Raw genomic sequence first — 26,717 nt, forward strand, 5'->3', positions numbered from 1 at the left:
TGGGCTTTTCCTTAGAAAAGCTCCACACTCCTGTGACTTCTGTTTTATTTTATACTTTTTCCATCTTGAGATCACTGAATCACCCAGATCATTGGGATTAGAAGGGCCATCTTGAAATGATCAGAGCAGGGTCACCTACAGAAGGTTGTTCAGGGCTGTGTCCTGTTGAGTTTTAAGTATTTCCAAAGGTGGAGATTCTGAAATCTGTAACCTGTTCCATTGTCCTGACCACTTCTCCACAATAAAAACTTTTTTTTTGTTTGGTTTAAATGTAATTTGCTGTATTTCAGTTTGTGCTTGTCACACTTGTAGTGTCACTGGGGGCCACTGAGAAGGGTCTTTCTCCCTGATCTCTACTCCTTCCCTCCCATCAGATATTGATAAACTCATGGGTAAAATCTGCCCCCTCCACCTCCAAGCCTTCTCCTTACTGTCCAGTCTGGGATACTGTTCCTCTTTCCAATAACTGTTCTTGAACAGGCTGAGCTGAGATCAGGTGGCTCAAGTTTCTCCAGGATGTTTCCTGGGTGACATTTTCCATTCCTTTTCCACCAGGAAAGGACCCATCATTCACCCTGCTTATCATCAGCTTGAGTCCTGCTGGCAGGTGGTTCCTTTCCACTCCTCCTCCTCTCTGCTCTAAGAAGTGAGGAGTGCTGTGTGCTGTCCCTCCATCCCTCATAGCTAAAAGTTTGTAAAAGTTTAGGTCTTTTAAAAAATAGTAATAAAGAAATATCCCACTGTCCACTCATAGAGTTCTGGTCCCAGACTCTGCCTGCCTGGGGAATCATATTTACTTCTGCTCTGGCAACACTGGGGTCTTGGGAACTTTGGAGTATGAAAACTAGGAGCTTTTTCGTTGAATTTCTGGGTTTAAGTTTCATAGAAGCTTTGAGTACACTTGGGCCTATTGTAATTGTTCAATATTAAAATTTCTGAGATATTATCCTCCTTCCTTATTTTTCATACTGTTCCTAAAAAAGAAAAGGAAAAATAGATCTCAGAATAGTTCTGGGTCATTCCTTCTTTTTACCTGACTCTTCTTCTCCCTGGTCTTGATTTGTTATTCATCTTTTTTTAGGCTTCAGCCTCCTGCTGAGATAACTTTTAAAACAGTGCTGTCTGCTTTATGAGTCAGGATTCACAAAATCAGAAGGGCTATTTCAAACAATTTGCTAACTTCCTGCAAGTCAGAGGCTGTTGGACTCCTTAAAATTAATGTTTAAGTAGTTTAAAGTGTATCTTAGAACCAATCTTGATTTTATAATTTCCTGTGATGGAGAGCCCACTTCAGACTGAAAGGTTGTTGATTGTTAGTTGCTGTCATGTCTCGAAATTAATGAATTAATTAAAGAACACTTGATTTTTCATCTGATTTAACTTCCTACTCCTGCCTGGCAGACCGTAGGGCCACGCTTGACCTGCACAGACTCAAATTTCCTATGATCAAGGAAAACACTGTGGTTTGCCCCCAAAACTCTTGGGTGAACTGTCATACTTCTCAATCCTTGCAATAGTTTTCCTGGCTCATTTCTGAACTCCTTTCGTTTACAGTGCATCAGTATCTTCTCAGTATGGATATTAAAACTGGATACTGTGTGAATGTTGTAGGGAATAAGCTTGGCTTAAAGATTTAAAAGTCTCCTTTCAGTAACTGACGAGATTATTTTTGGTCTGGCATTTATTTCAGAAAAAGGGATAATTATTTATTCTAAGAGGAGTTGCTATCATGTGAGTTGTTAAAAAACATCCAGTAAAACAAAAAAAAAATCTGTTAAGTAATAATCCATGGTTAATACAAGCTGAATTGCCTTTGCAGTCAGCAACGTACTGTACCAGAGCAGAGCAACTCTGAAAGTAGAGCAATAGTCCTGCTATCTGCATGGATTTTTGTATCTAGAGAGACTCTGAGGAATATTGTGCTGAAGGACAAACAGAAATGTCAATTGCCTAATGAAATTATTGCTTGCAAGGGAAAACTTGAGCTCAGGTAGCTGAATTTGGATGTGAGTGCATTCCCTCTAATTACTTAGTAAGACATCAAGTTACTACATTCTGTACCTTTAGTAAGACATCAAATCTCTGTGTTTTACAGCCAGATGCAGTTCAGCAGTGAGCAGTGAACCACACATGGCAGGACACATTCATTCTGCACTGTCTCACTGCAGTCTAGCAAAGAAAACTCAACCCCAGCCATCATAACGTGCCTGTTGCTCCAATGGTGCAGAATTTCTTTTTCCTTTTGACCTTCCACCAGGAAAGCTTCTAATTTATACATGGAGTAGCTCCCATTCCTTGGGCCAAAAAAGCCAAGCAGCCTCTGTTGAAGTAGGCACCTCTGCTTTGCTGACCAATTTGTGCTCAGCTTAATGAAGCAGGATGTGCCTGATTTGATTTTGCCAGAGTTTAGCAGCCTAATACATCTGCCTGAAGTATTTACACATTAGGTAGTGGAGATGTAGTTCAGCCAAAGGCTCTCTGGGAGAGTGGGATGGAAAGGCCCCAAATTAGATTTGCCTCAAGCTACTGTGGCAGCTTGTGTAGACAGAGATGAATTTTGAACCAAAGGAAGCCAAAGTGATTTTGTTTAACCATTTTCCTCACTTTTAAATAAGCTGGCGTATAAATATCACAATTTGTTTTGGTTTTCCTCGGTGAAAATTCTGAAGTCTTTAACAGCTGACAAGGAAGTTTTATGGAGGTTATTTGGAGGTTAAAAAAGCCCCAAATCTCACTGTTCTTAATATCTTTTAACCACCATGCATTCAGTCCTAAGAAAAAAATAGTATTATAACTTCACAGTCAGCATCATTATTCTGCTTCCTTCTGATCTTAGTCCTATTTTTGCTACTCAGCTGGGGTAAAAATTGTTAAAAAATCAGCCATGCACATCTCAGTTAAATGTGAGTATTGCCTTTAATTGAGAGGGATATTTGATAACATATTGTGTGTGAGATAGGGTTGGGATAGTGTATATTATTTATTGAGATTCCTTGTATATCCCAGATTTTGGCATTGTGAGAATTATTATGAAACACAAAAAGTGGAGATTATCTGCATGCTCTGTAATGAACATGAAGGGGGAAAATCCCTTATGTTTCTTATTATATTTGGATGGGCCATGCTTTTTTTTTACTAAGGTCCTGTCTCCTTTGATGCCTGTTCAGCCCTGTTTTGTTTAACGAGATAACTTCAGTGCATGTTCTCTATCACTTATTTAACAGGATATCTGTTTTCTGTGTTGTCCTTTAAATCAGAAGGCAGTTTAATTGTTCAGTTTGGGTGGGGGTGTGAAATGGGGATGGGATGTACCCTTGGGTTGTGTTTCTATTTGAGGCTGCTGGCATTTCGGCAAGGGATTGTTATATCCAAATTCAGGTTTGTTTGGGTCTCAGTGAAGGGACATCTCCTTTGAATTTTCTTCCTTTCATATTTTTATGCACTTACGCAGTTAAATATACAAAGTGCAGCCCTGTTCTGCAATATAGATGAAAAACTGTGCTGGAGTCAGCTGCACCCCGGCTGCTCTCAGCTTTAGTTTGAAAAGGGGCTACATCCTGAAGTACCTCATTTTGTTAAATATCAGTGAGCCAATACAGTGAGTTTGGATCACTAAAGTTGACTGAACATGCATTATCTGCCTCGTGTTGTGGCTGGTAAATAGCTGGTTCCTGTGGGAAGCACCTAAAAAGGTTGAGGGTCTTTGGTAGCACATAAATTCTTTAAACAAAGCTTGATCACAGCAAACTCTAACATCAGTCTTCGAAGAAGGATAAAAGAGAAGGAAGAGATTCAGACGGTTTTTTCCTTTTGTAAACTGGCTGCTTTATAGGGGAAAAAATAGCTGGAAATAGCATGTCTCGTCCCAAATGAAAGGTTGTGGATTAAGGCACTGCATTAGTGAAACAGCTGCACCAATGTGAAACAGAAAGTCCTCCAGCTTCGGCCATTATGGGTTTGTTTGGTTAGCTCTAATTTTGGAAGTCATTATAGCAAAGGTAAATGACTTGCACAGGAGACTACTGTCAACAAAAGACTCGATACATTTACTTTGGCAGGAGCCTTGAGGAGTCTCAGGCCTTTCAGTGCCTCCTTTATGCAGCTCCTGTCCTGCTCTCACTGCGTGCCTCTGTGCAGGCAGCTCTCTCTCCCTCCCTCGCTCCCTCCCTCGCTCCCTCCCTCGCTCCCTCCCTGCCTCCCCTCCCACAAGTTCTTTCCCCCCCGACAGGTCGGATTTGAGGGTGGCAGCACCTGCTGCTGAATTGCTGGGGTGTAGCTGTAGAATACCTTTAAGTTCAGGGTAGCTGCCCCTGGGCTTCTAAAGCTGCTGTGTTTTGCTCAAGTGAGAATCTGCTCCCTCCCAGTCTAGTACTGGAAAACAGTCTGTATCAAAAACTTCACTTTTAATTGTGTCTTCTTATTGGTTGGTATTTGTGTTTCCTTATTTTACCATTGAATAGCTTTACACTTATAGATGCTAAGCCTGGTGATGCTTAGCTGAGTTTTCTAGCTTTTTGTTGAAGATTGAACTGTGAGAATGATAATTCCCTTCCCAGGCCTGTGCCCATGTGGTTGAGTGAAGGCTCAGAGTGTCCATTCCACACTGACTTACACTTGTATAGGTGGGGAGGCAAATTCCTGATGACAGAAGGAGTGCCCATGCAGAGCCTGCTCCTTCCCTTCACAGAACTCCTTGGGAACATCTCCTATGCGCCTGGCAGAGCTTTCCTTGCTCTGTAGAGCTGGGAGGGTGAAGGAGAGGGGCAGAGTGAGAATCCTTTCCTTGTGCACTCAGTTTCTCTGTCCTGCACTCCCTGGCTGCTGGGTGACCCAGAACTCCCCTTTGCAATGCCTGCCATGGATGACTTCTGACTGCTCTCCCTTCCCAGCTGTGGAGAAGTGCTTTCAGCCACTGAATACTTTTTCAGGCATACTTTGACTTTTAAAACATGTGGGGCAGATACTGTTAATTATTTTATTTAAAATACAAGATGATTATGCTGCCTCTCCAAATGACAAGAGCTCCATCCCTGCATGTCCTCACACACATTTTATGCCCATTGCTGCTGGTCATTCTGATAAATAACCAGTACCAAAGGAATTATAAGGTCATTTTCTTGTGCTGCTGTAGAGGAGAGGATTATCTTTATCTCTAAAATTGTTCCCTTAGTGCTTATTATCTAGAAATACAGTAATTGAGAACCTGGTAGGAAAAGATTTTGTCAGATAATAGCCCTGATCTCTAAAATGGAGTATAACTACATAATAATTACACACTCAAGTGTTTGACTGGTATGACTGATATAAACTAGCCAACCATGGAATGGCATGCCTGGAAAGAGGTTTTATTTCAGATTAATTTAATCTCATGTTGTATATACACCATGGTTGTGCTTTCAGGTCAGGCAATTGATTCTGAAGAAGAAGAAGATGTGGGTTTAGCTGCATGAACTCTTTTGAACTTCCTTCCACCTGCAGGGTCTTTGAATGTCAGGAGAAGCAGACAGCTTTGGTATTTTGCTCCAATGTCTTTAAAAAACCTGAAATGTTACTAGAAAAATCTCTTAAAGAGGAATATCCTGCATTCCAGCTTATTGGGGGAAAATGTAAACAATACATCTCTTGGAAAGGCCAGGACAGTGTTTTAACTTTACAGTAAGTAACTAGTAAAATGCAGAAGTAATAAAACACAGATTTTTTTTTCCTGTGAGGAGGTGACTTAATGTTCTCATGTCATTCTGTATAAAGCTTAATGATGAGGTTTGCTTACTGCCCCCAGTGTTGAATATGAACCCACTGTCAAGTGCAACAGTTTTGGCTGCACAGACTTGTTTTAAATTTCCAGTGTGAGGTTCAGCCTGGAATTTCAGGGGCAGTGATGTGTGGCTGTCAATAGAACAGAAACTCTTGGAGAAATGAGCAACTGTGAAGTTGTGTGTGCTGATCCCAAAATGCTCCATACGCTGCATCCATCAGGAAGTGGGCAGAGGGAGAATGTAGCTTTTAAAAATGAAGAACCAACATAATTTACAGCAAAGATCTAATTGATATCTAAAACTGAAGACCTGTAAATTTACTATCATAACCTTTCCATCAAAAATTAAGCTTGTATTACTGCATTTCTAGAAGTTTATGCTCGTGGAAATTAGTGTATTCCTGATATTTTATGATATGCTATTCCTCTTACTTAATGTCTGTTGGAGGATGTTTCATGTCCTTTCTACATATCAGAACATGCTTCAGGGGTAACATTCTCAATAAAATTGACTGTGAAAATAGTAGTTTTATTTTAAAGAGGAATTTTGCCAACTCTGCCCAGATTTGTTGAATTTAGTAAACACTTCAGGTAGGTACTAAAAGCCCTGGCATTGGCAGGGAGGTCTGAGGTCACCCCCAAACCTTTGGATAAATATGGAAGTGTGTGCAGTCCCAGGAGCTCAGTCTCACTGCTCCAGCTGTGGCAGGCTGAGAGGAGGCTCTTGGGGGTGTCCCTAAATTCTGATACTTGAAAGAATCTAGATTTGTTCTTCTGAGCTCAGACAAAATTGGGTGTGTGTTATGGCAGGACCTGCCCCTGGGCTCCCTGTGACAGGGCAGGGAGGGCAGGGTTGTGTTCTTGTCTTCTTCATACTCCACAGGCCAGAGAAGGCTCAGAAAGGGATTATTTAAGTCTGTGAGGAAATACAGCTGCAACTGGAGGAATTTGCTGTTTAAGCCAGTTTCTTTTTCAGAGTTTCTGTTGCTATAGCCACCTTATTCCTAGCAGAACTGCTGGAAAGGATGGAAATGGAAAGAAAAAATTGGCCAGTTCCTTGTGCATTCCTTGTGCAACAGGTGCAGTGTTCATTTGTGAACACAGACTGAGCTGAATCTTCTTCCATGCCCAGAGAATGCCTGCAGGCAGCACCTTCCACAAGAACCTGGGATTTCTGCATTTCATATCTCCTGGAGAGGTGCCAAGCAGAATTTAATTGCTTGTGGTGCAATCTTTCTCTGTGGCTAGATAGGATATTGAATGCTTTTGAACTCCTAAATTGCCACGGGATGGCCTGATCTGGCACAGTTGTGTTTAATCTGTAGCCAGATAATGAAAGATACTCCATCACACAGAGCTCTGTGATGCACTTCTTTGTTTTATAGATACGAGACTTCACTGGAGGGGGGGGAAGGGAGCTCCTGCAACAACACACACGTTTGTTTTTCTGTTTAGTAAATTGACAGGTGTTTGGTTTGTCTTGTGTCTGCCCAGGAAACCACGTCCTGTCTCCTGGAGAGGCTGTTGGGAAAGGTCTGACAGCGGGCGCTGCGGAAGAGCTCGGGCTCCCCGAAGGGATTGCAGTGGCAGCATCTCTCATTGATGCACATGCTGGAGGACTAGGTACTCACTCATAGATTCACTGCTCTTGGAGACAGGAATTGTTGAATTCATTTCAGAAAGCCATTTCTGTCACAAACTGTTGTTATCCAGCCGTTTCTCTGATGTATTCTTAAAAACAACCCCAAATCCTCACAATAACTACCAGCACTGCAAATCTGTTTCTGGAAAGAGGATATATCACTGCTATATGTCTTTTCAGCTGGTTTTGCAAATTATTTGTTGATTTCTGCTAGTTCCACTTTTGACTGAAACGTCGTGGTGTTTGAATGCCAACATGCTGAGAGTTTGCATCTTCTTTTGCTCAAAACTTTGGGGATAGGCAAGAATAAAACAACCATTCTGAGGGAGAAGCCTCATGTTTGAGGCTTGTTCACAGTTAGGATTCTTACTAACTTTAGAAGTGATGCATGATTCAAAACCTAAAGGTCTGGTACTTTGACTTTTTTTCTTTTCCAGCCCAATATTCTTATGTTCAGCCCTGGTTCATCTTTTCTGAAATACATTTGATGAGGCCAAGCAAGTTCATTTTCTTACTGTGCTGTTTGGCCTTGTCCAAATACTGTTAATAAGAGATTCAGTGTAACTTTCGCAGCAGGAAATTGAGGGTTTTTTTAGTTTGCTGGTTTAGAAAACAGTCTTACCTCAAGAAGTTTCAGTGTTATTGAAACAGTACTCTTTAATGGAACTCTATTGCTCATCAGAGGATTTTTTACTAGATCTAACTGAAATATGATTAGGTGCTAAACTACCAGTTTTGTTTCAAATGTTTTTTGCTGTTTAAAATCTCATTTGTCCTTCTAGAAACTGTGGCCTGGAACTTTTTTAGTGTTTAAATCCCTTTACTTTGCTTTTGGTGAGGTTGAATAATCATGGAGATTGCTTTTCTTGCTACCTGGAAAGGATTAGATCTGTCTGCAAAAAGGAAGACTTGAGCTTCAGTGCCATATTTGTAGGTGTGTTGTGACTGGCTTAAAAATATCTGTCAGTCTCCTAATTGTATAAAAATGTGTTTAAAACTTTGTGCCTTGACAATTCTGTGTTCTTGGAAAAGAACAGAGTAATAATCTGACCTGAAAGAATGAACTTGCTGCAAAACTGGGCAAGAGCATGTGCACTTGCACAGAGCATGTGAAAGTGGCAGTGGAAGGTCCTTATTTAATTGGCATCATTATGGATCCAGAGCACAAAAAGTTTGCCCAGTTTTTCATGTGCTGAACTCAATCAATTGAATTTTAAAAAGAATAGAGGGCAACTGTCTATTCCTTGATACAGACTTGTGAAAAGAAACTCTGACATTAGAAACACTCAGCTACTGGCATCCCTCAGGAAAGGGCTGCAGTGGATAAAGACAGTCTGCTAATCTGAATATGTTTTCCCAGATGGCACCACAAACACCAGCAGACTCCTGGAATGATTGCCAGGAGGAGAAAACCAACACACAGGTTGTTGTTACAGAGGGAAGATAGTGGGAGACCCTGCATGATAATCACACCGTAGCTCATTGCAGTCTGGGACAAGAGGAGCATTTACAGTGGAACTCACAATTCTTGAATCTGGGAAGGGTATTAAATGTATTGGAAATGATGTGGAAACTTAGTAGAAAGGACAGCAAAATTTAAAAGATTTGATAGCAAAAATAAAAATATTTTGATAGCAGAAGTGACAGCAGGGGCGAAAGGAGACTCGAAGAGTGCAGATATCTGTAAAGAAAATATCCTGCAGGCTAAGCCAGGATGATGTGATGGACATCTTGTTTGCAGTGTTAATAACTTTTGATGCAGCTCAGATCTGCTCTTGGCTGGATGTGAAGTGTGGTTTGGCTGAGCAGGTTCCTGAAGTTTATGAAGGCTTCAAAGCTTTGAGTATAATAAGGTAAAGAATTGTTTAGTGTGTATGTTTGAGGAGGTCATGTGTGACTCCTGGATCAGTCCATCTGATACGTCTTATGGAAAAGTGAGGATTTCAGAGCCAAGCAGTTATATCTTGCATTTTGACCTACTGTACTAATTTCAGAGAGTGTACAGATAGAACTGTGAGGATGGCAGCCCAGGCTTGTGGGGTTGGCCTCGTAAAAATGCTGTTTACATTGCACCTTTTCAAAAGGCATCAGCATTGTTTCAACAAAAGGAGATGATTTATGGTGCAGTGTCTAAAATACCATGTCACTGTGGAAGAGATCCAGAAGTGCACATTGCTAAGCACTGCTTGCCTTCCTAAAAAGCTCTCCTCTGTTCTGTGTGGTGCACAGACTTCTTGTTCTCAGCCTCTGCTTTTGAATCTGCCTCTGCTTTTGAATCTGCCTCAGACTATGAAAAGTTCCACTTAAGCTAAAGGTGAACATGACTTATAACAGCAATTATACAACTTTTAGCCAATATTCCAGACTTATTTGCTGTCTGACTTTAATTACTCACAAATAGGAGGACTCTAACAATTCTAAACACTGGTGAAGCCACTGACTAAAATTCCAAAAAAAGCCATAATTCCAGTTTTGCAGAAGGCATATTTTCTTAGCAATTAAAAAGATCTTTTCAGTTTTATATTTTTTGTGAAAATACATTTGCAGCATATGCTGACTATTTAGTTTAATAGATTTCTTCCCTCTCAAGTATGAGCAGTATTTTTAACTCAAGAAATTCTAATACGGTCTTGCTTAGTACAGGAATTTGCCTTGTAGACAACCCTATCCAAAATTCCCAATATGCATTCATTATGTTGGAGCAGTGAAAAAATAAAACATGAAGGAGAAGCCTTACTTTTAGCTTTTTGTTGTTCCTAACTCTCTTTAGGAGTTCGTATTACAAGTCAGTTTAGGTAAAGGGACTTGAGGATGGATTTTTTAAGACTTTAAAATGGTAGCCCTTAATTTTCTGATGATTTAGATGACTTCCAACCATGGTAATACCAGGATAACCATGGTGATCTCAGTGAGAGAAACCCCACCAGACTGATTTGATAACAGAGCATTGCAGCAGTGATCTAAACAAGAGGGTGTTAATGAAATGTAGGATATGAAGCAGCCCTAACACTTGGCATCTTTTACAACATATAGCAGTTGTTTTCCTGATCCTTCTACAGGGAGTTGAAGGGGATTTTTTTTATCAGTATTGACATACTGGTCTCCAAATTGAGTTTTGCAGATGAAAGTGCACAGTGTAGTGACCAGCTTGCCAGATGAAAAGCAATGTTTAAGAAAAGAAAAGTGCAATGTAAAAATGTTACTTGTTGGCTGCTGCATTTTGCTGAGTGCAGCACAATGTGGTGCCAGGATGCAGCCTGGGAGAGGAAGAGGAGGAGGAGGAGAGGGCAGATTGCCTCTGTAGCCTCCCCTGGAGTGACTCAAGCAGGATGGGATGTGTTTGAGGCTCAGCTATAGGTCGGCCTGGCATCTCCTGGGTGTATTTTCTGCTGCAGACTGAGTGGTGCTGACTTGGTGCTCCTCAGAGCCAAGCTCTGAGGGGGAGGAAAAATCTGCCTTTAGATGGTTCTGACATGGACAGAACAGCAGCAGCAGTGAAGACAACAAAGCTGGCAGCCTTCCAGTCTCCTGCCAAGTTACCCCTTTCTCCAACTCATCCCCTGACAAAACACATCATCCAGGATGTTCATGATAAACTGTGAACAAATAAACACATCTGCAGCCTGCCAGTACAGCAGGGCACTTTTATTCTGCATGTCAGTGAGCTACCTAAGAGAATAAATGTCAGGTAAAATAACACTTGAAAATCATGATGATAGACTTGTATTTATAAGAAATCATCTTGGGTCCTTTATTTTGGAATAAATACTTTAATCTGATGGATCAAATTATGTCCTTTGTTGGCTAAGTAGACTTTCTTAATTTGTGGCAGTGGTGTGAGATACTCAGCAATTATTTGAGTGCAGAAAAGGTCTTTTTGGTGCAGGGTGGCTTGTTCTTCTTTAACAGAGAATTTTAATTTTGTTTTAATAGGAGTAATTGGAGCAGATGTGAAAGGACACAACCTTCCATGTGAGAACCAGCCCATTACATCCCGAGTCGCTATGATCTGTGGAACATCTTCGTGCCACATGGGGGTAGGTTGTATGTGTCATCCTCATTGGTGCAGAATTTACTAACTTATGTTTTTGAAGGGAAAATTGACCTTTGTCCTTCTCACCCCAATCTTTATTCCTTGAATTTTTTTCTGGTAACTCTATCTTTACCTTTGGATATTAATTATAAATTACCGTGCATTTGCTATTAAGCAAGAACTTTAATAGTAGTAGAAATCAATACTGAAAAATGACATGGAAAGTAAAAACCACGATGCCAGAGTGGCTTAAAGAGCAGCCTGAAATCTGAGCCAAAGCCTGAGCCTGAGTTATCTGTGACAAGCCTATCACTAATGTGTTACAGAAGAGTGTCTTTGGAGAAGGAGTGCCCATCTTCAGTCACAGCCCTGCTCCCCCACCTCCTCCCTTAATCAAAATAAATCCTTCTCCCTCTGAAAATTGCCATGGTGTATAGAATTATGAGACATATCATGACTAAAAAGAAAGAAAACCCCCCAATAAGCAGTTTTCACTTTGCTAATTTTTCTCAGTGAATTAATACAAAAGCTTTCTCTGAGATTGCAATTAAAATTTAGTGTCTGCTTTTGAAATTTATACTGTTTTAAAATGTATGAGTCTGAGAGCATTCCATTTAGATAAGTACCCTTTTCTGCCACATTTTTTATTTAAAACTCATTTTGGTCTTAAATTTAGAATGATTAGAACTTGGATTTTTCCAAAAGGAGCAAATGGCACTGGGAGTGCTAGAGGTGTTGGAGAGGAATGACATGCTTCATGGAGAAAGCTCCAGGAGAGAATAAGAAGGAGGCTGATAATAAAACATCAGGCTTAACAATAAGTTAAGTTGTCTCTGTAGTAACAGCATGAATCCATGGTGATCTTGAGCATGAATAAATGGTGATCATATCACGTGGATTGTCGCTCAGCAAAGCATTTTAGCACGTGATTGAATTTAAAGACATGAATAATCCCACTATTGTGAAGCAGATCATTGAGCTTAAATCCCGTAGACCAACTGGAATATATTTTGGTTTCTTCCTAAACAAAAGTTTCAAGCTTTAAACTCCATCACTCTTGGCTTGCTCTGTCTTTGAAAAATTCCACTGGTACCTGTCTGTCTGTCCCAGGGCAGGTGGGGCACCCTCAGGGAAAGGGCCACCCTTCAAGCCCGCTTCCATTATTTCCTGGTTTTTTTGATGGAGATTTCTGCCCCTTCAGTAGAAGCTGTTTGGGTGAACTCTTGCTAACCTGTTTCATTTAGCTGAGTTAGTTTGAATTGTTAAAATGAGTTAATAGAGACATAGTACTGGACTGCAGTGAGCTGAGGAGCTTGCAGGCAGCTTCCCCCAGAGGTCTAAGGGCAGTGTTGGGTAGCTGGACATGGGTCAGCTGGCTCAGGCTCATTCCTTTAGCACAACCAGCCCTGGAGGAGGACATATGTGTGTTTTTTTATTAATGGTTGATATTTGTACATTGGTAGGTTCTAACATACACCCAGTTCACAACAGTAGATTGTTCAACTTCCCAAACTCGAGCATGGCACATCAATATTAACATGTTTTGTCTGTGCTCTCCACAACCATGAGAGTTGTGGCTTCATTAAATATGCTAATGTAGCAAAAGGGATATGATAAAATCCATGTTGATGCTCTGTCATCAAAGCAACCCCAAAGTCGAACACAGACTGCACGAGGCAGAACCTTTTAAGGCCTTTAAACACTTCTGTTCAAACTCAGGAATAGATGCTTGTGCAGTTTTTGCTAGATTTAAGTAGATTTTTACTTAAATCTACCTACTCAGCATTTTATAATCATTTCCTTAACTGCCTGCCTTCACCCATCTGCACAGGGAGGGGTATAACAATCTCTAGCCAGCAGACAATAAGTAAATTCTAAACTTCTCTGGATCTAATCTGTGAAAGGATTTTAGTTTTCTGTTCTTTTATCTATTACCTGAACAGGCTGCATGAAGTGAGCATGGAGCACACAGAGCAGTTGTATTTGTGTTTTACTGAGACCTATATGCAGCTGCATTTGGCCAAAATTAGCTGTTCCTTTTTTTAATTAGGGCTATAAAATGAAAGTATATTATACTTGTGTTTTGATAGAAATATATATTTTCTCTCTCCGTATGCACCAAGGGACCCTGAGGGCTACAGAGATTAATCATCGAGTTTAATTTAATGCAGTGGGAGAGAGACCTGTGTGGTCAGGCGGGCATTAAAAAGTGCCTTTGATGTGCCTCAGGTGCACTGAGCCCCAGTGAGCCAGCAACAATAATACCTTTGTGAGATGATCAGAGACGAGAGAGGGAGAAAATGGCCTGTGTGGAAACTCAAGGCCGTCCTTTGTTGTGGTTCTGGCAAACGAAGGAGCCAACTGTCAGGAGAAATTCAGCAAACAGAAAGCAGGGGGAAAGTACGGCTGGGTTTCTTTCAAGGGGCCGTAACAGGAAACTGTTCAAAATCATCTGCAATGCCTTTCTTTTCCACCCCTTCCTCCTCCTCTGCTCAGGGCAGGGGGACTGCTTTTGGTATCTGTGTGTTGGTACAGTAGTTCCATTCTCTAGACCAAGTACTCCATGAGTCACAGGACTTGAACACAGCATTTACTTTAAACTTTCAGAGAAACTGCTCCTTGACCCAATTTTCATTACCTCCAGGACTCTAGAGATCTTAAACAAAAGACTTTGCTAATCATGCCTTTGATATTTTAGAAAGTACAAATGTGGAACCTAATTTTACTCATGGCTATAATAGCTTAATTTGTGGTGAAACTACCATTTTTAAGTGAGGATATGCTTTTGGAATTAACCACTGACAGTTTGGGGTAAACAGAGGCACACAAAGAATTTCATGCTGCTGTTGAATAGCTCATGAAAGCAGCAAAATGCTTGTTGTAATTAGGTTATTGACCCCAGCCCAGGTCTGAGCTGTTGGTTGCTGAAAGTCACTGCCACTTCAGGGCTCATCCATTATCCATGAGGAAAAGGAAAAGAAAAGATGGTTTTCTGAATATTTTTGGACAGTTATGCATTTTACATGATTCTCTGCTGCCTCCTTTGCCCTAGCAAAAGACATGGGTAGAATTTGCATTTGGAATGGCAAATAAGCTGCTCTTTCACTCATGAAGGATTGTCCCTTGTTTTGGGGCTGGGATTCATCCCTGCAGGTTTGGTCTCTGTGCCCGAGGATATCCCTGGCTTTCCTGGGTGGGCTGCCACTGCCATGGTGCTTTGCAGGCAGGGGCTCTGAGCTCCAGCACCCACACTTGGCTTTGGAACTTTCAGGAGCCTTTCCCTGTGTAGCCATGGTGACTACACCAAATGTGTGAGTAGTTTTTCCCAGCAAAATCACAGCAGGTTTGAGGCACTGAAACAGGAGCTTACCTGTTATTCCTAACTTGTAGTTTGCGCGGGTCTAACAGACATGCCCTAACTTCTGGGAATAAGGTAGTTGGTTTCCCTAAAAGCCTATCTTCCTGCCAGTGTCTTAGGGTTTTATGGGATATTTTAAAGGTTTTAATTTTTTTTTTCTGAAACCTTTTTGTGATCGGGAGGTTTTCAGGCACTGATTTCTGTATTTCCATGTCCCAATCCTGGACACAAGCATGCTTTTGCAGGGCAAAGTTGTACCAGCATGAAACTATTTGTTGTTCTTGGTCCAACACCTTTTGTGATTCCCAGCTGAAGAAAGGCAGAGCAGCTTTCAATGGGAGCATGATCTGGCCTAATTTTACCTTATTAATGGGGGAAGTGTGAATTTGTTGGTATTTTGAGTCCCAAATGTACAAGGTTTGTGTTCTGTTATCTCTAGGGTCTCTGATATTTTTTTTCTGCCTTCATTTCATGATATGATGTGTGTTCTTCTTTAGTCATTCCTTCTTTATCAGTTCTCTGTACTCAACACCTCTTTTTGAGGATTGTCAAGGAATGTCTTCAAGTTTAGATACAACCCGTTTTGCATCTGTTTTTGTTACTTCTGTGACTCTAGGCATTGGGAATGGACTCACCTGGCTTGGTGCACAATTCTTTTTTCCCTGGGTGATAATGTTCATGTGGTTTGAACTGTATTATTTAGTCATTTTTTTCAATTGGAGAGGCAGGAGTCATTTATCTTCTACTTTTTCAGATTTAATACATGATCTAAAACACAGAGCAACTACATGAACAGAAAATTAGCAGATCATTTTGTTGTCCCAATGTTTACTATGGACTATTTCAGGAAGAATATCCCAAATTCTCTCTCTCACTAAGCCTGACTAGCCTTTGAGTGCTTTCTGCTAAAGGAACTCCAGCCCAATTTGCTTATTCTAAATTTGTTCATTTGATTCTCGTGATGACTGGCAAACACAACACAGCTTCTTTGCTCCACAATATCCGCCCGAGCTGCCAGCTTTGTTCACACAAATAGAGTGTTAAGCACGTTTCCACCCCCAGAGCATGCACAGTACGTGTCCTTTGCAGTACATCCTGGAGAGGAGACAGCAGAGACATGCTGGCTCAAAGTGTTCTCGGAGCCTGATCTCTAATCTCAGTGGGAGCCAGACCAGCAAGTGGATTCAGTGTATTTTGGCTCTGATACCGGAGTCTCCTCTTCAGAACATGCCACGTCGTTAAAGCAGCAGCCTGCGGGGTAATCGCTGCGCAGGGGCTCCGAGCAGTGCTCTGAGGGCAGGGCTGGCAGGGCTGAGCAGGCTGGCGCTGCTTTGGCAGCTCGGTGCCATCCCGCGGGGCCGTGCCCGCAGAGCTGCGCTGGAGCCCCGCTCGCTCCCTCCGGCATCCCCGCCTCGGAACGTGCGCTCTGCGGGGGGACCGGGCACAGCCCAGGGCAGCGCAGCCCTGCCAGCTGGCTGCCACCCAGCCGGCAGCAGGGACAGCGATCTGTCCTTCTGCTGACCAGGGGGAAGGCGCTGCCTTTGGGAGGCTCGGGCGGGAGAATGCAGGAGGGAAAAAATAAACCAAAAGCAAACCGAGTGAGGCTGGGGCAGCCTGGGCAAGCTTGGGAGATGATCTGTGTGGGCTTTATGGAATTGATCAGCACTTGCCACCTTGCTTTTTAAATATTCCTCTCCCCTGTAAAGCCTGCAGAGTCTTTGGGGTGGGAGAAAGAGCTGAGTGTCACAGGAGCCTCTCCCTCTCTCTGTCCTCATTCGGCACAGTTCTGCTGCCTTCTATATTGCGTTTGGCAGCAGCCACAGTGCTGACTTCCCAGCTAATGAAGATGTTTTACATTTAGGGAAGGCTGCATGAAATGAAAACCACATTTACTTCACAACTGTTGTTGCAGGTTGCCTGTCCTTGGTGTACACAGATTTAGGCTCATGTAGAAAAGGTCACAGAGCCTCTTTAGGTGCCTTTTTAGCCAATGGTCTTAAAAGGGTTATAAATGCATAAAATTGCCACCTTCTTTTACTTGTCCCTCAAAGAACTCCTCCACACCCTTTTTAATGAAACCCTCTTGTTCCATGTTCCAGCATCCTCAGTTTCAAAAAGAAACAAACACAACTGTAATATCCCCTTTGCTGGCATTAATTTGCCATTGTATGCTTTGCTTGCTTTGTTTTGTTTTTAAAAAGCAAGAAGTAAAATATTTCTGCTAGCAGGGCATATAAAAGATTGTTGCTTTTCTGACCTCCCTATTATATTAATAAAAGCTAGGAAGACTTCAGTAGTGGTGGGAGATCATGTGCAGGCAGCCTCCAAAACCCAAAGCACTTACTTGCAGAACTAGTAAACCACAAAGCTTAAGATCTTGAAATGTAAATAGGAAGTTGGAGAGTTTACTTTAGAGCCAGCAGTGGTGAGTCTGTACAATGTTTATTTCTGCTTGCCTCCCAGCCTTTCCTAAAGCTTGGCAGAGATGAAAGGGAGGCTTTCTCAGCGAGTTATTAAAAGTTTTTGTTATGAGCAAGATTTCTTTGTTCCTGGCCTGGCATAATTCAAAGCTCAGGTATGCCTTGGTGATGGGGAGAACGAGATGTTCCTATTTAGCCTATGCCAGTCCAGAGACATCAAAGTTTTGCACCCCAGTGCCTTGCTGGTAATCAACCTGTGCAGGGGAACGTATCTGAAAGCAATTTAATCTCTATTGTACATAAAGTAGATAATGCTCAGTAATATTCCCACAAAACTGTACATTCAACTCTCCTTGCCTTTTGTGAGCAGATCAGTGAGTTCAAAGACTCAAATAATAGATGTGGACAGAGAGAAGGCTTTGAAAAATGCTCTGCTTGGAGAACCATGAAGGCTGATACTCGAGAGGCAACTCACTGGCATCAGTTGAATCTTTGAAAATTCCAATTCACGCAGTGCTTTCCATGCTGTGCTTCACTGCAAGCTGCCCTGTCTGACAGAGGATCAGGGTGTTGGATGTGGGGTACTGAGCCTTCAGAGTACTTGCTGTGGCTGCCCCATCCCTGGAAGTGTCCAAGGTCAGGTTGGACAGGGCTTAGAGCAACCTGGGATAGTGCAAGGTGTCCCTGCCCATGGCAGGGGGTGGAACTGGGTGGGCTTTTAAGTCCTTTCCAACCCAAATCATTCTATGATTCCATGCTTCTTTCTGCAGTGTCTGTGTGTTGAGCTTTCCAGGTCTGACTGCTGATAGGGCTCCTCTCTGTTCTTCACTCCTTTCCCCATGTTTTGCCTTAGGAAGAGTGAGCAAGAGAGACTGAGCTTCTTCCATTCTTATGTTGGCCCTACAAAGATCTAGCTGTTCTGGCTGCTGGAAATATTGGGTTCCCTTGTTTGGGTCCCTCTGCTTAAAGCAGTGTGGGATTGGTTACCTGTTATTAGATCAAGCCCTCAATCCATCTTGGACCTTCATTTCCTTACTGTAACAGCTGTATATTTTAATAGGATGTGGGGATTTTGCTGCTTCTGTTGTAGGAAGGAGGTTGTATTCTGTATTATGTTATTATGGGAAAGTTAAATGTTTGTCTTCCTTCACTGATGTTCACATTACAGCATCACTCCATTCTGGGGGACAGGACAAAGCAACTTTTTTGTTTAAGTAGCAATATTCTAATCTGTGTCCACCAGCAGCAGCAGCCTTTCATTTTAACAGAAGATTTTTGGTTTTTCTTTCCTGTATTCTTCAAAGTGATGCAATCAGATCTGACAGGCGCAACACTCCCATCAAGGCTGCAGGGTAACCAAATCTGATCACTTCTCTCTAGACCCAGAAGGATGGATTGGCCTGAAGCCCAAAGTCTTGAGCAATCCCAAGTGTCTTCCTGGAGTGCTCTGCTCCAAGGAGAGCTGCATAGGGGAGTTTTCTCAGATCACAAGCATACAAATGTATAATGAATGACTTTTCCAGATCCCTTGTTTCTCTTGTTTTTGTGAGTAGGCATGAACTTACTGAACAGCCTGCGTGGTCTGTGTGTCTAGATCTCAGGGAGAACAATTTTCTGCTCTTTTTCTTCCAGTAACTGTAAAAGAATAACTAAAATATAAATTAAATGAGATATGATAAGGGATAATCTTGGTCATCTCCTAGATTTTTTCTAGGAGATGGGCCGTGGAATAATGGAATGGAATTTTTGAGGGAATACAATAATTGTATGAAAACGTAAAGGTTTTCTGTTAGTTTTAAAATTTTGGAATTAGCCTTATTTGCAGTGAAGATAGTGAAAGTTTGGAGTCAAATCCCTTATTTTGTTTAGTGAGTTGGTTTGCTCTGTGATTCTGTCAGATTATTTATTGCCTTTCCTTGGTTCCCTCACGTGCATGATGAGCACAAAGTGAAGCTGTGCAGACAAAGATCTCTCCAGTGCAAGGTGTGATATGGGAGTGCTGAGTATCGAGGGCTCCACGGCCAAGGGGCTGTAGATGGAGTGCTGTTTATTCTTCTTAACAGCAACAGTTCCCCCACTCAGGCAAATTCCATCAGTCTTTGGGCATTAGGTCTCTCATTCTGGCTTTTCCCCTCCATTTCCAATTCTGTTCATCATCTCATGAATCAGTAGTTCTTCATCTAAGTTCCTTGTTGCTGTTCGATATTGCTGTGAATGGGGCAATATCTTGGATAGGGCAAGCTCTTTTAGGGAGAAAGTAAATCTCTTGTCATGTAATCCCTCTGGGGGCAAAGTGGGGAGAAGCATTAGCTGCTGCTTTTCTCCCAGTGTCAGCTGGGAATCACAGTTTATGCTGAGTTCATTGTTTATAGCTGTGGGTGAAGGCCTGAGGTCCTCTCTCACTGTTTACTCTGTCCTTGGGAGTTTGTCTCAGTAAGTAAAGGCTGAATAAACACAGGGGTAAGATCCTCAGGATTTACCCATTTAGTTATTCAAATGTTTAAAAATATGTTTTAAATAGTGTGTGAATGCATATCCCATATATTGTGAATCTGCTTCCAGCTCCAGGGGTACTGCAGAGGATTTACTGAACTGCAGCCATGATTCTGTTGTTGGTAGTGGCCTTCACTGATGTAGAAGGAACACTTAGATAACAGGGAAAAAGGAAAATCTCTAAAACTGAACTATATTATGCAAAAAATAAATAAGAAAATCCCTAAGGTGTGTGGGAAGGGCATCCAGTCACAGTGACAAGGACTGGGTCTGCCTGGGAATCCTCAGAGCTTGGCTGGGGGTCCTGGAGGGCTTTTTTCAAGTGCCATGTAGGGGTAGAGTTTGTTTTGCTACTTGTGGCATTGCTGTTCCATGTGCACAATTCCCAGCCTTTCAGTTTGGGATGAGGTCTCAGTAGTCTCCTAAAATAAGATTCTGCTGCAAATAATACCTGAGACATGTTTGTTTAGGAACCAGAACTGAAGATTGAAGAGCTGTGAGCTAAAGGAATAATTCTGAGATTTAAAAACTCCAGTGTTCTTGTAAGAGACTTGCACTGGTCTGTAACTTGTCATTACAGTAAATTTATTTTCTAATGCACATTATAATTATTTTCTAATTTATTTTCTAATGGAGGTTTTCTTCATGAAAACTGGGGGTTGTTTGCAGTATCAGTCACTTCTGAAGACTTGGTTTCTTGTATTGGTTGAAGGTAAGAACACAAATTTGCTTGAACTTCATCTCACTGGAGGCTGAGAGAATATTTTTTGTGTAAATTATTGTATATTTCCTGTATTTCTATGATCTTCCCTAAGACACCTGTTACTGCCCACTGTTAGCAACAGGTTAGGAGGGACTATATGGCTTTTGGGGTTTGATTTTATTGTTTTAAACACAAGAAGATTTAGTTCATACTGTGATGAGCTTTAAGGGATTTAACTTTCCATAGCAGCAAACTGTAGTGTTATCAAGAGGAAAGTTAAAATGGCTGTGCTGGAAGATTTATAATCTTCACACAAACTGGCATTTTGTGACAGTGAATATCTATCACTGGAGGAGAAGTAAAAATAAATGGGTGAAATAAATGGTTATAGCTCATTTGAGGCCCTGGATCCCCAGTGAACTATTGTTTTGAGAGGCACAGAAGTAACTGCAGTGAGTCATGGAGCAGCACTGCTGCAGAAGGGTCCAGAACAGCATTTCAGCAAGGACACAAGCAGAAGCCATGGGGTAACCAGACAACCTTTCAGCCCATTTATCACAGCACTTGCAGTTCCCATTTCAAGGAAGGCGACACAGTAAATATAAGCAAAAAAGAAAAAAAAAGGTTAATGTGTATATCTGTATCCAGACATTTCACTAAATAAAACAATAAAATAAATCAATGCAGAACTGTTAGTGCTTAAGTGCTTAGCAAAAAGCATCTGAATCCATCACAAATGGGGGCACACTTTTTTTTCTGTTTTGGATTTTGAAAACAATTTAGCAGATTAAAGGTCTTTTTTTACCAATTTGTGAAGGAAACCTTGACCTTTGGGAATACAAAGAAAAGGATCACAGGCTACTGTGTGTCCATCGTGTACTTTCCCAAGCTGAAACATAAATAAGCTTAGTGTTAATGGATGCTGATAAAAAGCAGAAGTAAGTGGATGTGAACATTTCAGCTTGGAACAGTCAAAATTCATCTAATTTAAAGGGTTTGCTGCAATGCTGAGCATTCAGTCAGGGTCCCTGACAAGACTTTTGAAGTTCTTGCATCTCTGATTTAGGCAGAAGGAAATGGTGGATGTTGACTGAGTCTGGAATGATTACCCCGGCATTCAATCCCATTTAACTTCTTCCAGAGCTGAAACTTTCAAGTCGTCCCAGGCTTAATTCCAGGTTTGCTTCCTGGAATAAACAGGAGTTTAACCTCACACACAAGGAACACAAACTTCACTGGGGTGCAGACTTTCTGTGCAGGACACCAGGATTGTTTTTGTCTGTGCCCAGGGACAGTTCCAAGGCAGATACTGTGCATAGACTTGTCTGTTCTCCTGGAGACCCCTCTCATCAGTGACTCTGAGTGACCTGATAATCTGGCACTGCTCCCTAGACCCTCCTAACCTTCACAGATAGGGCTCAGAGATTTTTGATGCTTCCTGGGTGAAAACTGAGAGTCTGCTCTCCGTGCCTGGGGAAAGTCATAGTCAGGAGATTGCTGGCAGAACGTCTCATAGAAGGTTGAGAACTTTGTGTCTATTCCACAGCATTGATTTTTATATTTCCACTCTCTAATTGTTTCTCCCAAAGTGGCTGCAGATGGTCTGGTGGGGTGGTTAATTAGTGCTCCTGACAGAGCTGTAATTAAGCCATGCTCCTCTTCTAGCTTGTGCTTTAAGTGGCCAAATTCCAAATGCTCACATCCCATTACAGCTCCCATCTTCTGCAAACAGCAGGTAAAATTCAGCAAAGAACTGGAACAGGACTTGAGGAACACATTCAGACATGGCCCTCTCAGCTTCTCTTTTATTAACATCTCTCCATTTTTACTAAGATAATAGTAAGGCGAACAAAATGAAGAGCATTTTTTACTTCCAGTATAATTTTCTCATTTTTTCCTGGTTTTTTAGTCTGCTTTTGAATTTAAAGGTTTGAGTACAAAAAGAGAAAGTCAGAAGTTTACAGTAGGAGAGGTAGGTACTAGTCTTGCTCTATTTTCCCCTGAGGAAAATGCAGAATTTTATAATGTGAAAAGTTTTGTTCTACTTAAAACAAATATCAGTTGTCCAGCTTGGCTGGTTAATGTTTAAAGCTAATATCATTGCCAGCTTCTTTCATAAGACTGGTATTTAAAAAAAAAAAAAAAGCAAAAATAAGATTTTAAAAATCCTTTTGTGCGATTGTGAAATAAGAGTAGGGGCAGATGAAGAAATGAACTGAGTAATCTATAGTGTGTATTTGTACCATGTCAGCAACTCCCAGCAGCACTCCTGGCCCTGGTTTTCTGTGCAATGTGCCAGGTCCCTGGGATCTGTCACACCATATACCACAGAGAGATGATGAGTAGAGGTGGTTTTGCTGGGCAACTGACCTCCAAGTTTTGCCCATAATAATTTATTCATGTGGCTGTACCCTAAGACATTCTAATACCAAACATACCTTGGGCTGAAAATTGATGCAGCCTATTGGAAAAAAATACCCACAGCCAGCTCAGATGAAAAGCTGGACCTGGCTGCTGCCTGAAAATGGGGCCTCAGGAGGTGCAGGGGGTCACAGCAGTGAGTTAGTTCAGCCCCAGAGCATCCCCTGTCAGAAGCTTTTCTCAGAAATGCAGCTTCAAACTGGTTTTAATGGCAGATATCCAGAAAAGCTGCTCATACAAGTGCAGTCTCTGACCTCTTTATTCCCTGCCTGATCTGTTGCATTTCTAACATACAGCAGAGTAAAACAGGGATGATTTTTTGGTAAATATGATTTTTTTGTTGTTGTCAGTTTTAAACAACATTTTAATGGATGTGTTCTAACTCTTTTAGGAGCCAGTATCTTCCTTGTCTTTTCCTTCTCTAGATGAATTTCTCTTTATACCAGTAAATATAAACTACTTCTGCTGGTCTAGATTAATTCCTCTTTATACCAATAAGTAGAAGCTCAGTAAAAACAGAGTAACTAAAATGATCATGAGTCAATCTATTATTTTATTAAAAATCATGTTTTATTTTTTTTTTCAAATACCATTCCTTATTTAGCCTTTAAAAAAATCTAACTGTGCAAATGTTTAATAAACTCTGTGAAGTTTTACTCAAATTGATTCTTGTTAGATATAGAGCTGGGTTGTGCAGTATATAGTCCCAGTGTATAACTCACCTGAAATATTTTCAGAGATGAAGCAATCAAGTTGCCCTTGGAGTGTGGTTTCTTTATTGCACATTAATCACATACCTGGTTTGGCCTCTAGTTTGTAGACCAGTTAATGTTTTATGGAGAATTTAGAAAATTAGAAATAGTTCTGCATGTGTGTCATTCACATTTTGCTGCCCTTCTCACACAGGTTACTACTTGGAGTAAGAGGTAACAGTAGTCCCCAAGAATTCATTCGTGTCTCCTAGTTTTAGATTGTACTGAGAGTTTTGTCTAGGAGGTAATTAATACAGGGATTGAATTTTCCAGGTCTCTGTGGCATAGCCTTGGCAGTAAGTGATGAGGTGCATGTTCAGTGAGGCATTCATGGAAGTGTGTTGTATCTCCTAAGCCAGAATTCTTCAGCTGCCTGTAAACAGGTTACCAAAACCATCTGTGGGTGGGTGAGCTCAGGCAGAGCCCCAAAGTCCTCGTCCTCTCTCTGTTGTTGTTGTCACTTGTGTGACCTCCATCCTTCCAGTGGGATAAAGTGAGCTCTGTGCAAGGATTTTTGTGGTCTGGTTGTAATATCATGGCAGAGTAAATCTGTCACTGGGGATGGCTCAGGGGATGCCAGCCTGTCACGTGGGGCAGAGCTGGTGACTTGCCCACCACGAGCTATGCAGCTGCATAGCAAACCCATGATGGCCAGGGGACCTAAGCTTAAAATATAAGCAAATAAATTGCTGGCAGTGTATGACCTGTAGGAATCGGAATATTAATAAATTTTAATTTCCTTTGTGTCCTGAAGTATATTTCTTGTGTCCCAAAACCTTATTTTCTTAAATATATCTTGCATCAGGCTGAAGCTAGAATACTGTATTGCATTTAGTATGTAATTACTACTACTAATAGACATATTTTAAGAAGTTGACGTGGTGCACCATACATTTAACTTAGAAAATAGCCTCCAGAGCTATGGGAAAGTTTTGCTTTAAACCCATTTAAAGCTTGAGAAATAATGCCAGGATGGCAATTTTAGAGTAGGATCAGATCACTGAAAACACAATTTCATGCCCCAGCTCTGCCCAGTTTACATATGTGTATATATATATCTATATGCCACCAGCAAGTGCTGTTATTAAATCACACATTCAGTAGCTCTTACTGTGACCTAAGTTTGAACCAGAAACCTAGAAATGAAACATTCTTGGGTTTCCCTTTGAGTTCTTTCCTTTTTTTTTATGAATCTCTTTCATTCTTTGTCAGAGAGTTGGGGTCGAGTAGCTCTATAAGACCCATCTGTCAGCAGAAGCAAAATGATACAGTTTTCTTAATGCAGGATTTTATGCATCCATGTAAAGCCTCTGAATTGAATGGCTGTCAGTATTCTCAATCCACAGTCAGTCAGAAACTTTGAAAGTTAAAAGTCAGCAAAAAAGTTAATGAAAGTATTTGACTTGTCAGTGATCAAAGTCCAGAACTGTAAAGAGCATTTATTAGTTGGTGACTGATATGGTGCTTTTCCTTGTTTCTTTCTCTGCTCTCTCCATTAATATCTTAGATCTTTTCTTCATACCTGTCTTAGCCTAACAAAAGCAGCTGTTATTCTGAATTTCTGGCTATAGAAGCTGATAAGTGAGGTGATTTTCAAACAAATTTTCTGACCTAGCTACTCCTTAGCAAATAATTACCTTAAAAAGTTTTGACTTTAATGTGACTGTACTCTAAAAGTTTAAAGTATTAAACTTGCTTTATGGAAGTGAGTGTAAGTCAAGAATAGTCCTACATAAATTATTTCCTCTCTCTATGGCATATTGGAAGTAAATAGAGAAGCTGATAGCAATAATAGAATGCTGCCACATATCAGAAACTCAATATTAAAAAGCAGAAATTAAAATGGCAGAAGATGGATATAACAATATACCTTGTTAATATAAAGATTTGCTTTTCAGGTAACAGTCAAATTCTCTGTCAGTTTTATTGAAGGAGTTTGTGTAAGCCTACACCAACAGATGGTGTCAACTAGGGAAGGAAATTGCTGAAATTCATACTTCACAAAACTGCTCTCTCCAGCATGGTGTGTTTTATTTTATCTTGTCTCTGATTGCCCTAACATTTACATAAAGCTGAGGAGGAAACACAAGCATGTGCCTGATCATCATGGCTGGTCCAGGAAAACAGAGCTAAGTGAAACAAATCTCCCAGTGCCACTTGCTCATTTGATGGCATGGCTGGGTGCCCAGGTGAGGCTTGTCTGTGAGGGTCTCTGTTCTGTCCTGTCCCTGAAGCCAGGGACAGTTCTGAGAGCTGAACTTGGGTTAAAGGCACTACTCCTCTGATTCACTCACATGAGCTGTCAATTAGCCTCTCCTGCTTTTTTTTCCAGGTAGACTTTTATAACAGAAGTGGATTTTTTTTGCCTGCCTTTGTTTTAAAGGGAGAGGCAAGTGGGAAGGACTAATCTAAATTAAATACATTACAGATCTCATATTAATAGCATTTAAGCAGGTCTTTTCTTAATTTACCTTAGTTCTATATAGCCTTTTATATTTTAAAAACATTTTTCATTTCTGTGGGCTGCCAGATGTGCTGCTGATACCTTCTGATCTTAGGTAGTTTGACACTGATTTTCCCAGCGCACGCCAGGGTTCAAGTCTGGCCTGTAACTCATCCAAATGATCTATTCATAACAAAAAGTGCCTTCTGGCAGTCGCACCACAGCTGAATATTGTTAAACTGAATTCATCCTTTCATTTGTTTCTGATTGCTCTATAATGTTTACATATCTTACATATTAGTATGATTTTTTATAAAGCACACGCTGAGGTTAAACCCGCCCAGAGAGAACTTTATTTCCCTTCTTCTCCCTTTCAGAAGGTGTGGAACTCTCTTTTTTTTTTTTTTTTTTTTCCTGTCAAATGAGCAGGAATCTTGGAACTGCTTAGTGCTCATTTCATCCAAAACGATGGGGCTGAGCAAGCAGCATTTCCTTGCACAGGATTGTCCCCCATCTCCAGACAGAGTAAGTGTGAGGTGGAATTGCCTGTCTGGGTGTAATCCTTGTCTGAGCTGGCATCATCACCCATGAGGGCAACAGTCCCTGTGTGAACACGTTCAGCTGAAATATTTATAGATGCAGCTCATGACTCAAAGTCTGAACAGGTTCAGATTCCTCTCGTCTTCTGTCTTCAACT

At 41.2% G+C, this 26,717-nt stretch overlaps 1 protein-coding gene across 1 annotated transcript in view; it reads left to right on the forward strand.

Moving 5' to 3' along the window:
• FGGY (FGGY carbohydrate kinase domain containing) overlaps positions 1 to 26,717 on the forward strand; it is a 113,918-nt gene that overhangs the window by 39,858 nt on the left and 47,343 nt on the right. Inside the window, exons 3-4 of the mRNA XM_031058592.1 lie at positions 7,250 to 7,378; positions 11,331 to 11,434. Coding sequence (XP_030914452.1) covers positions 11,402 to 11,434 — 33 coding nt within the window. The 5' untranslated portion in view covers positions 7,250 to 7,378; positions 11,331 to 11,401. The remainder of the gene's footprint in view (positions 1 to 7,249; positions 7,379 to 11,330; positions 11,435 to 26,717) is intronic.

This window comes from Geospiza fortis, unplaced genomic scaffold (assembly GCF_000277835.1).
Source record: "Geospiza fortis unplaced genomic scaffold, GeoFor_1.0 scaffold396, whole genome shotgun sequence".
Classification (NCBI taxonomy): domain Eukaryota; kingdom Metazoa; phylum Chordata; class Aves; order Passeriformes; family Thraupidae; genus Geospiza; species Geospiza fortis.